The sequence below is a fragment of the Artibeus jamaicensis genome, unplaced genomic scaffold (assembly GCF_021234435.1).
Source record: "Artibeus jamaicensis isolate MK-2021 breed Jamaican fruit bat unplaced genomic scaffold, CSHL_Jam_final contig_1015, whole genome shotgun sequence".
Classification (NCBI taxonomy): domain Eukaryota; kingdom Metazoa; phylum Chordata; class Mammalia; order Chiroptera; family Phyllostomidae; genus Artibeus; species Artibeus jamaicensis.
This window is the reverse complement of record NW_026521194.1, coordinates 19,997,040-20,013,567: the sequence shown is the minus strand read 5'-3', so window position 1 is coordinate 20,013,567 and position 16,528 is coordinate 19,997,040. Positions and strand designations below refer to the sequence as shown.

The 16,528-nt window shown below is 38.8% G+C and overlaps 1 protein-coding gene across 1 annotated transcript in view; it reads left to right on the top strand.

Annotated features, from left to right (window-relative positions):
• Positions 1–15,913, top strand: part of LOC119064324 (hypoxanthine-guanine phosphoribosyltransferase-like) — a 53,922-nt gene extending 38,009 nt beyond the window's left edge. The window contains 2 exon segments of the mRNA XM_053660506.1: positions 15,188–15,552; positions 15,555–15,913. Of these exon segments, the coding sequence (XP_053516481.1) occupies positions 15,188–15,552; positions 15,555–15,913 (724 nt within the window).
• The last annotated feature ends 615 nt before the right edge of the window (positions 15,914–16,528 follow it).

Sequence of the window (16,528 nt, the reverse complement as noted above, 5' to 3'; positions counted from 1 at the left end):
ACAGTGTATAATGACAGTGTGTAGTCTTTTGCGATTGGCTTCTTTCACTTAATAATATACATTTAAGTTTTCTCCATGCCTTTTAATGGCTTAATAGTTCATTTCTTTTTAGTGCTAAATAATATTCCATTGCCTGGATATACCAGAGTTTATTCATCTATTCAGTTACTTGGGGTCATCTTGGTTGCTTCCAAGTTTAGATAATTCTGAATAAAGCTGCTATAAACATCCATGTGCAGGTTTTTGTGTGTATATAGTTTTCAACTCCTCTGGGTAAATGCCAAGAACTGTAATTGCTGGCTAATATATTAAAGTTACATTTAGTTTTATAAGAAACCACCAAACTTTCTTCCCAAATGACTGTACAATACTGCATTCCTACCAGCAATGAATCAGAATTTCTGTTGCTCAACATCTTTACCAGCATGTGGTGTTATCATAGTTGTGGATTTTGGCTATTTTAATAGATGTTTCGTATAATTTCATTGATGTTTTAATTTGATGACACCACGTGGACAATCTTTATATGCTTATTTACTATTTGTATATCTTCTTTGGAAATACCTGTGAATGATTTTGGCCCATTTTTAAATTTGGTTGTTTATTTTCTTATTGTGGACTTTCAAGAGATTTTTGCATATTTTGGATAACAGTCCCTTACCACATGTATCTTTTGCAAATATTTTCTCTCAGTCTGTGATTTGTATTCTCCTTCTCTTGACATTGAATTTCACAGAGCAGAGATTTTTAATTTTAATGAAGTCTAGTTTATCAATTATTTCTTTCATGGATTGTAGCTTTAGTATTGCATCTAAAAAGCTATTGCAATATCCAAAGTTGCCTAGATCTTCTCCTATGTTATCTTCTATTTAATTAATTAATTAATTGGTATTTTAATAGAGATTATATCATATGCATAGATTGCTTTGGGTAGTATGGACATTTTAATAATGTTAATTCTGGCCAAGATGGAGGTGTAGGTGGAAACACCTTGCTTCCGTGAACAACCAAATCTAAGAACAACTATTTTTAACAACAATAAACATAACTAAACCACACAGAAAATTGACAATATGGAGTCCAAAAAAAAAAATGAAATGCTCAGCTAAACTGGTAAGAGGGGCGAAGCCAGCAGCAGAGCGGGTTGACCAAAAAGATCCCTGACCTGTTGGTGCGCAAGCAGCCGAAGGTGCGGATCGCGGGCTAGCTATGGGAGCACACACGGAAGAGGCGCGGCTGGCTGTCTGCAGTAGGTCGTGTGCAGATAAACCAGTAAAGAGGAGAGCATTGAGACCGCGAGGTGCGGGCAGCAGGCTCGCACAATTCCAATCCAGAACTGCCCGGGCGAGAGGTGGGACAGGACCACCATTGCTCCCTCTCTGACCCCGTTCCCACACACAGCGTTACAAACCAGCGACCTGGGTGGCCCCGCCCTGGTAAACAACTAAGGCTTCACTCCTCTTAACGGCGCGAACAGACCAAAAATGTCCCAAGAACAACTCAGAGTTCTCCCAGAGCCGATAAATCTAAGCGATGAAGAAATAGCCAAACTTTCAGATGCACAGTTCAAAACACCGGTGATCAGGATCCTCATAGAACTGGTTGATTTTAGTCACAAATTAGAGAAACATATGAAAGCTAAACTAATTGAAATGAATGGTAATGCAAAGGAAACCAATAGTAATGGAAAGGAGATTGGGACTCAAATCAATGGAGTGGACCAGAAGGAAGAAAAAAATGATCAAACAGAAAAGAATGAAGAAACAAGAATTCAAAAAAATGAGGAGAGGCTTAGGAACCTCCAGGACATCTTTAAACATTCCAACATTCGAATTATAGGGGTACCAGAAGGGGAAGAGTCACGAGCGGAAACCTTATTTGAACAAATAATAAAAGAGAACTTTCCCATTCTGGCAAAGGAAATAGACTTCCAGGAAATCCAGGAAGCTCAGAGAGTCCCAAAGAAGTTGGACCCAAGAAGGAACACATCAAGGCACATCATCATTACATTGGCCAAGATTAAAATGAAGGAGAGAATCCTAGAAGCAGCAAGAGATAAGGGGACAGTCACCTACAAAGGAGTTCCCATCAGACTGTCAGCGGATTTCTCAAAAGAGACCTTACAGGCAAGAAGGGGCTGGAAAGAGGTATTCCAAGTCATGAAATCCAAAGACCTACAACCAAGATTGATCTATCCAGCAAAGCTTTCATTTAAAATGAAAGGACAGATAAAGTGCTTCTCAGATAAGATCAAATTCAAGCAGTTCATCATCACCAAGCCCTTATTATATGAAATGTTAAAGGGACTTACCTAAGAAAAAGAAGATAAAAAAGATGAACAGTGAAAGGACAGCAAACTCACAGTTATTAACAACCACACCTAAAACAAAAGCAAACTAAGAGGACAGCTAGATCAGGAGCGGAACCATAGAAATGAGGACCACATGGAGGGTTAGCAACAGGGGAGTGGGAGAAGGAGAAGGGGGGAGAAGGTACAGAAAATAAGTAGCATAGACAGCAGATAGAAAATAGATAGGGGGGAGGGTAAGAATAGTAGGGGAAATACAGAATCTAAAGAATTTGAGACATGTGTTCATGAACTAAAGGGGGAAATGGTGGGGGAGGGGTATGCATGGTGGAGGGGAATGGAGGGGGGGAATAGAACAAATGTAATAGCATAATCAATAAAAAAGTTTTAAAAAATAATGTTAATTCTTTCAGTCATGAACACGGTATATGCTTCCATTTATTTGAATGTCCCTCAACTTGTTTTTTCAGTATCTGTAGTTTTCCAAGGACAGTTCTTTTACCTCCTTGGTTAAGTTTATTTCTAGGTAATTTATTTTTCTTGTTGCTATATTAAATGGGATTTTTTTCCTACTTTCTGATATTTCATTGCTGGTGTACAAAAATGCCTTTGATTTCCAAATATTGATTGACTCTGTATCCTGCTATTTTGCCAAATTCACTTATTAGGGAATAAGGGTAGTTTTTTGGTAGAGCCTATGGGGTTTTCTATGTACACTATCATGTCATTGCAAATAATGACAGTTTTACTTCCTCATTTCCAATTTGGATGCCTTTTATTTCTTTTTGTTGTTTGATCACTGTGGCTAGAACTTCCCATACTATGTTGAATAAAATTGATGAAAGCGGATACTCCTGTCTTGTTCCTGATACCTTCTTTGTCCCATAGGTTTTGGGCTGTTGTGTTCATTGTCATTTGTCCATAAACTTTTTGATTTCTTTCTTGATCTCATTGTAAACACATTCATTATTTAATAGCATGTAACTTAGTCTCCATAAATTTGAATGTTTCTGAGTTTTTTCCTTGAGGTTGGTTTTTAGTTTTAAGTCATTGTGATCTAAGAAGGTGTTTGATATTATTTCAGTTTTCTTAAATTTTCTGAGACTTGTTTTGTGTCCTAATATGTGGTCTACCTTTGAAAATATTCCATGTGTGTTTGAAAAGAATGTATATTTTGCTTCTTTGGTGTGAAAATTTCTGTATATATCAATTAAGTCAATTTGATCTAGAGTGTTATTCAATGCCAAAATATCTTGTTGATTCTTTGTTTGGAAGATCTATTCATTGTTGACAATGGAGTGTTAAAATTCCCTAGAATGAGTGTGTCTGTCAATATCTATCTTGAAGTCCTCCAAGATTTTTCTTACATATTTGGCTGTTCCTATGTTGGGTGCATATATGTTTACAAGAGTTATATGTTATTGATGGATAATATATTATGTGTTATGTTTAGTATTAACATACTAAGTATTATGTAGTGTCCTTCTTTGTTTCTTGTTATGGCATTTTTTTGAAATCTATTTTGTGTGATGTAAGTATTGCTACCCTAGCTTTTTTCATGTCTGTTTGATTGGAAGATTTTTTCCATCCCTTCACTTTCATTCTGTGTAGATCTTTTGATCTGAGGTGGGTCTCTTGCAGACAGCCTATGTGCAGCTCATGTTTTCTTATCCATCCAGCCACCCTATGTCTTTTGATTGGAGCATTTAATTCATTTACATTTAAGGTTACTATTAATGGGTACTTCAATTCATTGCCTTTTTTCCTTTATACCTGTGCTCCTCTTTCTCTCTCTATTTTCTTCATCTTCTTAAAGCAGCCTCTTTAGCAGCTCTTGCAATGCTGGTTTAGTGTGGATGTATTCTTTTAGCCTTTTTTTCTTGAAGAGACTTTTACCTTCCATTTAAAAGAGAGCCTTGCTGGGTAGAGCAGTCTTGGTCATAGGCCTTACTTTTCATTACTTGGAATATTTCTTGCTGTTGCCTTTTGGCTTGTAGCATTTCTGTTGAGTAATCAGCTGATAGCCTTATTGGAGCTCTCTTGTATGTTATTAGTTGTTTCTCCATTGCTGCCTTTGAGATTCTCTCTTTGTCTTTAAATTTTGCCATTTTAATTATGATGTGTCTTGGATTAGGCCTCTTTGGGTTCATCTTGATTGGGACTCTCTGTTCTTCCTGGACGTGAGTGACTTTTTCCTCCCATCAAGTTAGGGAATTTTCCTGTCATTACTCTTTCAAACAGGTTTTCTATTCCTTGTTCCTCTTTTTCTTCTTCTAGTATCTCTGTGATAAAGATATTATTACCTTTCATGTTGTCCTGCAGCTCCCTTAAACACTTTCCTTTCTTTTTTAGTCTTTTTTTGTTTTGTTGCTCTTTCTGGAATTTTTTTCTTACCTTGTCCTCCAGCTCACTGATTTTATCTTTTGCTTCATCTACCTTGATTTGAATTCCTTTTACTATGTTCTTCATTTCAGATATTGTATTTTTCATTTCCTCCTGGCTCTTATTGATAGTTTTTATGTCTGTTTTCATGCTGGTGTAGTTTTCAGTAAGTTCCTTGTAGCTTCCCTGGAGTTCTTTGTAGTTCTCACTGAACTCATTGAACATCCTTATAACCATTATTAGAACTCAGTGTCTGATAATTTGCTTGCCTCTATTTCATTTAACACTCTTTCTGGGAATTCCTCCTTTCCTTTCAATTGAGAGTTGTTTCTTTCCTTATTTTTTATCATAAATAATAAAGGGAGGGAATAAGGTGGAATAGAGTAAGAGAAGGAAAATGTATAAATTAGGTTTAAACAAACATTAAAAAAATACATATAGTAAAAGAGAAGAAAAAATAAGAACCAAATTGGAGAAACAAGATACACAACAGCACTATCAACAATGAATGAGCAAAGATTAATATAGATGGGATGGGAAAAAGAGGGAAATAACTAAAAGAAAAGCTTAAGAAATGTCTAGAGGAAAGAGAATTGATTTTGAAAGGAGAGAGAGAGAAGGAATACTGAGAGTGAGTGATGAGAACCAGGCTAAGACAGGGAAAATTAGAATTTAAAAGAAAAAAAGAGAAAGGGCAAGAGGCAGTAAAAATGAAGTCAGAGAGGGGAATGGTAAAATCTGAGATTTGGAATACAAAAATAGTGAAGATCTAGAAATTGTTTTGAGAGGCTGGAATGGGGAGAAATAGTAAAAGGTGAGGAATGGAAATAAGTCATAGCAAGATAGAAAATAAAATTTAAAATGAAAATAAAAAGAAGAGAAAAGAAGATAAAATGGAGTAAGAGAAGGGAGGAGAAAATATGAGATTTGACATAAACTATAATATAAAAACTAGTGACCTAATAGGCACAAACTTGAAGAACAAGAAATGAATGTTAAAAAGCTATGCAGGAGATAAAATAATGCAAACATGAAGAAGGCTGTGGTGGAATATTTCTCAGTAGAATCTAGTGTTTACTATTATCTTTTCTGGATCTGCCTCTGTCAGATGGTGTCCCAATCTGGCCCGAGGCAGTGTGTCTGAGACTATCACGGATCCACAGTCTGCGGTTGACTCCTTCAGTTGTTAATCTAGTCATTCTGTAAGCAGCAGTCAGGCTTAAGTGCCACAGGGTGGGGCAGGGCAATTCCTCTGGGTGGCGCTATTGTTTCCCCTCAGGCTGATGCCACTTGGAGGGGACTGCTCTCCCTGAGCAAGGTGGCTCCTGTAGTATGGGGAATGACTCAGCACAGGGATACTGGAGGCTGCTCCCTCAGTTTTCTCCCTAAAGCCACCATCCCCTGACTCTCTTCAAGCACCTCTATTTCACTCTGCCCCCAGTCCCTTTGCATAAAAAGCTACAAGTGAAATTTTGTGCATTTGCCCTTTATGAGGCTCTCTGTGTCTCTAGCTGTCTCTCTCTGGCAGACAGAATCCCCACCACTTTTCACAGATGGATGTTATCTGGATTCCTTTCCAGCTCTGGTATGTAGGCTGAAGAGCCCAGCTTGGGGTTTAGACTGCACACTTCTCAGGGGGAACCCCCAGCCCCAGAAATTTCCCTTTGGCACTTCAGCTGCCACCTGTGGGAGCCCAGAAAGCCCTCTTGTGTCTCTTCCTCACTCCATATGAGTCGTGCTATGGTGAAGTGATTTATTCTGTTTGCCTGTGGGTATAAGGCTTCTTCTCACCAGCAATTATTAAGTTGGTTATTCCAGACGACTTCTCTACAATTTAATTGTAATTCTGGATTGATCCTTGCAGCAGGTTAGTATAGCTTCCACTTACTCTCCTGCCATTTTGAATCTTCTATGTGTTTTACAGTTTTAAATTTTTCTTTTGGCTTTATAATCCATTTTGAGTTAATTTTTATGAAGAATTCAAGGTCTGTGTATAGATTCTTTTTTTTTGGACATGGATGTCTAGTTGTTTCAGTACCATTTGTTGAAAAGATTATCTTTGTTATTTCCATTGTATTGCTTTTGCTTCTTTGTCAAAGATCAGTTAACTATGTGTCTGTTTCTGGGTTTGACTTTTGTTTTATTTATAATAATTAGTAAGGGCCTGCTTTAAGCCAAGCACTGTAAAAATGCTGGAAACATAGAGGACAAGAGAAGAGATGTCACTCTTGCTCTCCTGGTTTGTGTACTGTGTGAAGAGAAAATAATCAAAGATTTCTAGTTAACTCCAGGTATTTAGTTTAGATAATGGAACAGAAAACCCAGAACAAGTAGAAGATTGATGTGGAAGTTTGCTTAGTTTTGCAGGGCTGTATTTGATGACTCTGTGGGGCATTATATAAGACAGACAACAGGGTATACAGATGTGAAGCTAGTAATGAAATCTGAGCTTGAAACATGAATTTGGGCACCATGTGCATGGGTAGGGTAGTGAAAACCAAATTTGTGGGTGTGATTATTCAAAGAATGTGTGTTGGGTTGGGGAAGAGAAGAAATCATAAAATGGAACCTTAGTATTTAGAGGAAGAGAGATGAAAAGGATTGAAGAGAAATTGCAAAGGAGCGATCAGAGATGTAGGGTAGAATCATGAGAGAGTCATGTTGTAGAAGTTGTGTTACGGACTGAATTATGCCCTCCTTGCCAAATTCATGTGTTGAAGCCCTAACTTCCAATGTGATTGCATTCAGAGATAGAAACTTTAGAGAGGTAATTAAGATTAAATGGAGTCATAAGAAAAGGACCTTAATTCTTTAAAATTGGTGTCCTTATACGAGGAGGAAGAGACACTAAAGATCTCTTTCTCATTCTCCTCATGCATAGAGAAAATGTTATGTGAGGACACAGAGATGGCACTGTCTTCAAATCAAAGGAGAGGCCAAAACCAGAAATCAACCCTTTCAACACTTTGATCTTGGACACATAGCCTCTAGAGGAAATAAATTTCTGTGTTTATAGCCACCCAAACTATTGTATTTTGTTATAAAAACCCGAGCAGACTAATGCCCCAAGTGAGGAGAAAGTTTCAAGAACTGTTTAAAAAAAGACAAATATCAACAAAAATAAGAGTTGACATGTGTTCTCTGAATTTGGTGATCCTGTGACCTTATTAAGAGCAAGGAGTTGCCAAGGCTGGAAGCCATACTGCAGTGGGTTTAAGGATTACATGAACAGGAAGACAGACCACATTTTTCACTTGCAAGTATTGCCTTCAGGAATTTAGTGGCGTCTATTATCTGTGTTTGTAAACCCAGGTAATCTCTTTGTTCAGACTGCCCTAGGAACAAGCATAGTATCTGGCACATAGCAGATTCACAATAACACTGCCAAATAACTGCTACGCACTGGCTTAGGTATAGAGTTAGGTTAACTTTCCTTGACCAGTGAGGGAGCCTTTATAGTTCAATAGTGTGAGTAACATTTATTTAGTGTTTTTTAAGTGCCAGGCATCATGCTAAACTCTTTGTATATATTTTCTCATGTAATTTTCATAGCAATCTAATGAATTAAGGCAGTAATATTATTATGGTCATTTTTCTTTTAGAAAAACTGAGCTATAGTTTCAAATACAGGTAATCTGACTCCAGAGCTCAAGCACCTAACTGCCATGCCCCATGGCTCCTGCTCTTCTATCGTATGCCAACAGTGGACAGAAACACCAAGATCTTCCCGGTGGAGACTTGAGAAACTAACTTGGGTTCTCTGGGCCTCAGTTTCCTAACATGCAACCTGTGGACTTTGGAGCAGATGATCCTCTCAGGTGCTTTCTGCCTCTGATATGTGGTTTGTATTAAATTACACTCTAGTTACTCGGCCTGGCTTTAACCTCTACAGACAAGTCAACCAGAAGTTGTCAGTCAGGACCATGAGAAGGTCCTGTATTGAGTGTCTTGTACATGACACATCACTCCCTAGTTATGCAGTGACTGTACAGAACCTACCAACAGTTGATGGGTGACTGAGAGGTTTGATATAGGTTCCATTCTAGATGGGGTGACTGTAGGGTTGGAAGAGGCACCTGTCTCTGCCCCATGTTGCTATTTCCATTCACTGGCTTGGTTGTGAGTTGTGTGGCTGAGGATTGGCAATGAAATATTTCACTGAGGAGAGCAATCGTCTTGGTCACCACCGCAGCTGTTGAAGGGGTTAACAATGCTGAGGCTACCATGGGATACACAAGGGCCCATTTTTTGTTACAGGGTCCCTGTCTGTGTAAAAATTTGATAAAAACATATCACAAACATTCATAGATCCATGTGAGGCTTATGTTATTTGTCAGTGAAGATTTAGAAGAGTGGGTAGAGGAGAGGTACATATGTATTTATTTATTGTCTAATTAGTGCACATGAAGATCCCTGTTCAGGTCTGGGAACCGTCTCTTTGTGGTCTTTATTGTCAAATGCTCTGTTCCTGACTACTTTTGTATCTTCTATGAGGGAAAGGTAGCAACACTGATATCCCTCACAGTGCCATGTCTATTTAGAGACTGTTTGCATCAAAACAACATAGATCTTTCAGCCTCTGCAGTCCCACAGTTCCATTTATTTAATGCTGATTACAGCATTACTCATGATCCTACATCATCCATAATGCTGCCTATAAATATTGGCTTCCAGTTACTGGTTCAAAAGTTGTTACTATACCTCACTCAGGATGACCACAAATGCAAGTCATACTCAGAGTATGCAGGAAAATGTGGATGATAATTAGGTTTTTGGCCATGTTCAAAATTTTGTAGCACAAGGTAGAATAGCACATCTCCTAATCATGTCTTCTTTAGAACTTTTCAGGTCACCATCACTGCATTTTTAGAATGTGATCTCCTTCAATAATGATTGTATCTCTGTGTTCCACATGCCACCCAAGCTGAGAGGAGAGGTGAAGTTCTCGTGGGCAAATAGAGAGGAGTGGCCTCATTCATGTAAGAAATGTGTATGCCATGTCAGGCACAGCTTAACACTGACCCAGGAGACATGATATCACCACCTTGATTGGAAGCAGAGGATGACATCACTAGGAATTGCCTGTTGGTGGTAAAAGCACAAGTGGTGTGTGTGGGGGGTGCACAAGATAAAGCACACTTGCCCTCACTCCTGCTTCCCTTGGTGTAGTAACCAGAGGCAGTACTTTGGTCAGAATGAGCACAGGTTACAGCCTGTGCATGGGCCTGCTCATATGGTTCAAACCCTAGGTCAGTGTGGTTTATATTTGTTTTCTACTGCTGCCCTAACAAATTACTGCAAATTTAGTGGAGTAAAGCAACACTCATTCATCATCTCACAGTCATATGGCTCAGAAGTCCAGGCAAACATAGCTTAGCTGCTTCTCTGTTACAGATTTCACAGATCCGAAATCAAGGTGTAGGCAGGGCTGCGTTCCTTTCCGGAAACTCTGGAGATGAATCCACTTACAAGCTCATTCAGATTGTTGGCAAAATTCAGTTCCATGCAATTGTAGGAATGAGATTCCCATTTCCTTGCTGGCTGCTGACCAGGCGTCATCCTCAGCTTCCAGAAGCCACGCACATTACTCGGCTCATGGCCCCTTTTATCCATCTTCAAAGCCAGCACACCAGATTGAGTTCTCATCCTTTGAATCTCTTTGATTTTCCCTTCTGCACCATTTCTCTTCTGCTTCCAGTGGGAGAAAGCTCTCTGCTTGTAAGGGCTCATGTGATTAGATCGGGCCCACCTGGATAATCTAGGCTACTCTCCCTATTTAAGGTCTGTCCGTTAATTATATCTGCAAAGTCTCTTCTGCCATGTAACATAACAGAATTAAGGGTTCTAAGGATCAGATAGTGGACATCCTGAGGAAGCATTATTCTGCTTAGATAATAGGGATTGCTCCTAGGCCTAGGTGCTGCATTTATCCTGAACTTATCCTGTATTTGATACAAGTGAGCTTTACCCCCAAATCAGCATGTCAGCCCCATTCTGCCAGTCCAATACTGTGTGAAGCCATGAGAAAGGAGAGAAAATCCACCTGCCAGGCCACCCTCTTGGAATGAGGCCTGGCCTGGCACCTGAGACTGCTACGTGGGTATGATCCCAGAGCTCTTTGGACCAAGACCATGTGGTCCACTCTTCATGTGGGTAGAGGGGTGATGTAGAGAATTAGAAAGTTGTAGAACATCCCCAGTAGGAGAAATAGAAACTAGGGCCAATAGGCCCCTGTCTGGGCTTCTGCCTGGATGGTACTGATGACCCTGGGTGTTCCCAGGCAACGGAGGAGGACTCAAGGAAGGCATTCCAGAGTACAGGGTAGGTGGGCCAGGGTAGAGGCTCTGTTTGCCTGGAGTCTAAGGGCAAGGCAGGACTACTTCTAAAATGAAGCTGATGGGAGCTTAACTTTCTTACTCCTCATGTAATAGTTCTACAGAGTGAAGCTCAATGTCCATTGGGGTTTGCCCTGATCAGGCAGTGGTGTGTGACAGAGAGCACAGAGGCCTTCGTTTCAGCCAGTCTGAGTTCAAGTCTTGGATATGCTCCACATTTACTGAATTTGCTTGGACAAGTTACTTAATGACATGGAGCCCTCAGTGTCTTCACTTGTATAGTAAACTGAAGTCAACAACAGTGAACACTGGCACTCAAAGGATGACAGATATCACAGTTACTTTACACTCACATTGCCCACTATTTCTACCTTTCGATGTTGTGATGATAAGGTGAGATATGTGTGTAAAAATACCTGGAATGTAACAAGAACTCCATAAGTTTTAACAATAAGCATTAATTGAGCCCAGTATGAGGCTGGTAAATACCTGACAACTGGCTCTCTGAGGGAGGAGAGTAGGTGCACTTGCAACATTTGACAACTTTTCCTGGTGTATATCCTCCCACCATGGCTAATTTCAAGCTACCAGCATGGTGTCCCTGAAGGGGGATTTGTGAAGAGAAGCTGGCAGATCTTTGGGACAGGTGGGAGCCAGCTGCTGGTTGTGCTGTTATTATGGGATGGAGACATTTTGATGAATACAGTGGGGCTTATTCCCTTTCCTCAACGAAGGTTGTGAGCCTCCAAAATACTTTGTAAATAAGATGTAGTTTTAGGTAGAAGTATGAACCCAATAACCTCTTAAGGTGTCTTTCAGCCCTAGGCTGAATTGGGAGAGGAAGTGTCATTTCTGGCTTCTGTGCAAGCCAGCAGTCTTGTTTCCATAGAGCTGTGTGGGGTGTGATTAAGGTCAGAAATGCTGCTCCTCTCATTGGTTTGGGGTTTGATGGTGGTGGAGACATTTCATTTCCTGGAGGCCCACTCAGCAGTGCTAAGAGGGGAAGGTGCTGGCTCATCTATTTATTATCATGAAGACCGAATGACCCTGGTGAGAGCCAGTCATTTCCCAATTGTATGAGGTCAAACGCCTAGCCACGCCCACGTTTCGTTCTCCCAGGGCACTTGACAGTGCTGGTGATTCCATTATGACTAGCATCTTGGTATTCTTAATAGGAAAGAATTGAAATGTTCTCAAAGTGGGGAGAATGTTTTTTGAAGGTTGCAGAATGTTGAAAAAAAATCTATGTAGAATAATTGGAAATGTGTAAACTGGTAAAACTGGAGAGCAAGTAGTAGGTTGCCTCTACCTCATCATCTTGAGTCACTGATCTCATGTACTGTAAGTTGCTTTATAGCATTTCTCAGAAGCCAATATCTTTTCTCTGATTAAGTTTCCACATAAGGTGACATTAAGGAGAAAGAAGCAAAATGCAGGCACTATTGTTACTAGTGTTGAAAAAAAGCCATTAAAAATAAAGTTGATATTTGCCTGCTTAATACTGTACCCAATTGGAATTTAATATAAAAGCTGGGATCCTGAAGGCTTGGGGTGTGTGTGTGTGTAAACTTACAATAAAATTTACTGGGGGTATTTAAGATTACTTTATTTGTTCATTTTTAACCACATTTGGAAAATTAAAATGTGTGTTTAGTATGAGTTTGAGCTAAGTACCCAAGTTTTGGAATAAAGGACAAACCCTCAGAATTTCAAAATGTCTCTACAATATAAATAGAAAGAACAAATCAAGACTTAAGGATAGGAAAAAGGAGAAAAATAACCATAGTTTATTTTTGGAGCAGCCCGGGTATGGGTGGGAGTGCTTTCATTTCACTAACCTAAGGGTGCCAGGTAGTTTGTTTCTAAGTTTTTCCATTTTAGACAACTCTAATTGATTTCTCATGTGTCAGGGATTTAGCATTGTGAGTTAGTTTCCACAAGATGTCTTATATTTACTATAGAATAATATATTTTTTCCAGGATGGAGCTTTTGGGCTCAATATAGCATATGTGTAATAAGAATCAGATCAACATTTTGCTCCAATTAATAAAAATCTCATCCACTTTTCTGTTATTGCTTGAAGTCTCAAGATAATCCTGATATAATTATACAATTATAATAAAAAGCAAAATTTATCCAATTCTTTTTGTATAGATATTGTTATTCTTTGTTTCTGATATTAATCACTAAGGATGAAATTATATTCCAGAATTTGGACTAGATTGACAACAGGAAACAGAAAAACATGGAATTATGGAGTCAGTGAATAGTATAAATTCAACTGAGAGCAACTAAGTTAAAATGTCTTAATGTCATTTTATTTTTCTTTTTTAAAATTTATTTTATTATTTTAAAAATATTTAATTTATTTATTTTTAGAGAGAAGAGATGGGCAGGAGAAAGAGTGGGAGAGAAACATCAATGTGTGGTTGCCTCTCATGTATCCCTTACTTGGGACCTGGCCTGCAAACCAGGCATGTGCTCTGACTGGGACTCAAACCAGCGACCCTTTACTTCACAGGCCTGTGCTCAATCCACTGAGCTACACCATCCAGGGCTTATTTTGTTATTGTTGTTCAAGTGCAGTTGTGTCCATTTTCACTCCACCATGCCCCCTAGCCCCACCCATCCCCACCTCTTCCCCCCCAACCCACACCCTTTGGCTTTGTCCATGTGTCCTTTATACATGTTCCTTGATGGCCCTTCCCTTATTATCCCCTGTTATCCTTTTCCCCCTTCCTCTCTGGTTACTGTCAGTTTGTTCTTCATTTCAATGTCTCTGGTTGTATTTTGCTTGCTTGTTTGTTTTGTTGATTAGGTTCCACTTTTAGGTGAGATCATATGGTATTTGTCTTTCACCACCTGGATTATTTTGCTTAACATAATGCTCTACAGTTCTATCCATGGTGCGGCCACTGTGGAAAACAGGATGGAATTTCCTAAGAAAGCTAAAAATGGAACTGTCTTTTGACCCAACAATCCCACTGATGGGATTATACCCTAAGAATCCTGAAACACCAATTCAAAAGAACCTATGCACTCCGGTGTTCATAGCAGCATAATTTACAGTAGCCAAGTGCTGGAAGCACCCACAATGTCATTTTAAGAGTATACTGTGATAGCCTGGAATGATAGGGTAAAGTGCCTGTATTTGAAAATCATCAATAATTTCCTTCTGCCCGAAAAGTCAAAAGGAGGGAAAAGGTGGTAGTGATGGTGTGATAGAATCAGAAGTCTATTTTTTTTAGATATATGTAGACATATATATATACATAGTGGGTTGGAACAATCAGAGAATAAAGACATGAGTTAGATCATCAAATGAAATACAGGACTCCCAGTTTGACATAAATTTCAGATAGGACAATAAATATTTTTTAAACTATAAGTATGTCCCATGTAATATTCGGAAAATATTTAGGGCATACTTATACTAAAAAAGTACTTGTAGTTTATATAAACTTCATATTTATTTCAGTGTCCTGTATATTTAGTCATTAGATCTGGCACCCTGTTTAGAAAGCTACAGACATAATCCAAATAAGAGGTAACAAAGGCCAACCAGGGGAACTGATAGAACAAGGGGAAACTGATAGAAGGGTGTGGATGTGAAAGAACTGAGGACGTGAAATTGATAGGATATGGCACTTGATAAGAGAAAATGACGTGGCTTGAAGTACTATAATGTGGTACTTCACAGAAATGAGGCCGAATCTAATAGACTAATTTTTAATAGATATTTCAAGGAAAAACATCAGCTAACTTGACAAAGTCCTGATTCTGTGAACTGATAGCCTTGATGAGTACATCAAAAGACATCACTGCAATTTTAAATTAAGTTAAATTAAAAACTTTAATAAAAGTAGCATTCTTTGAAGACTACCATTTTCACAAATGTATTGTGGAGCTAAATATTCTATTAATAACACTGGAGATGTGAGTCTGCTTTTTCATAACCCAGGTAAACAAATACTCATGGATTTTATTTTCCCAAGCCAGTTTAAGCTGTACCTAAATCAAACAACAGCTGTGTGTTTCATTTCCGCTGAGAAAACAGTCTTTGAAAATGAACCTGTTATCAACTGGGCAAAATAACTTGTGCCTCATATAAGTCAGTGGGATTAAAGGGTGTTTCACAAAATCCTGCATTAAAATCACTAGGCAGAGACTGCCTTCAGCTGGTGGGTTTGCTAGCTCCCTTAGGGCAACTCACAGCCCCAGCATCGTGAGTAGTGATGATGAGCCAGGTTATGGCCCAGATGTATTCTGTATACCTAATTATTACGCTGAGGGTTTGGAAAAGGTGTTTATTTCTCCTGGACTAATTATGGGCAGAACTGAATGGCTTGCTGGAGACGGGATGAAGGAGATGGGAGGCCATCACATTGTAGCCCTCTGCGTGCTCAAGGCCAGCTATAAATTATTTGCTGACCTGCTGGATTACATCAAAGGTCTGAACAGAAATAGTGATAGATCCATTCCTATGACTGCAGATTTTATCAGACTGAAGAGCTACTACAATGACAATTAACAAGGGACATGAGAGTAATTGGTGGAGATGATCTCTCAATTTTAACTGAAAAGAAAGTCTTGATTATTGAAGTTATAATTGCCTCTGGCAAAACGAGGCAAAACGAGGCAAAACGAGGCAAAAGGATGCGAACCTTGCTTTCCTTGGTCCAGCAGCACAATCTGAAGATGGTCAAGGTTGCAAGCTTGCTGGAAAAAATGACCCCTCGCAGTGTTGGATACAGACCAGACTTTTTTGGATTTGAAATTCCAGACAAGTCTGTTGTAGGATATGCCCTTGACTACAGTGAGTACTTCAGGGATCTGAATCACATTAGTGGTGTTAGTGAAACTGGAAAAGCAAAACACAAAGCCTAAAATGAGGGTTCAAGTTGAGTTTGGAAATGTCTGGGATTCTATTGAAATCACCAGTAAAGTTATCAAATGTTCTAGTTCTGTGGCCAGCTGCTTAGTAGAGTTTATTGCATGTATCTTCTGAGAATTTTATTTGTTTTGTATTTTAGACATGTCTGTTGCTGCATTCTTCAACTCTTTATTTGCACTGTGAGCCCCAAAACTATCAGTGCCCTTTGGGTGGATTGTTATTCGACTTGTGAATGAAAAATATCTTAAACCACATCACTATTGAATGAAAATACTGAAACTGTATCTCTAAGAAACATTTAAAGAGAAGATATATCAGTTTTTAATTGGTATTTTAGTTTTCATATGTTCAGGAAAGTACAGAAGTGATTGAATATTGTTAATTATACCACTGTGTATTTAGAAAGGTAAAAAGCAGTTGGATTTTGCATCAATGGCAGCATCTAAGAGATATTGTTATAGCAGATAAACCATATGTCCTGGAATTATTTTAGTAGTGTTTCAGTATTATTAACTGTTTATTCCTACTTGTTCAGATTATTTTCAGCAACTCATTGTCAACAGTTCCTTTTAAATACAAATTAATAAATTCAAAAAAATTATTAGACA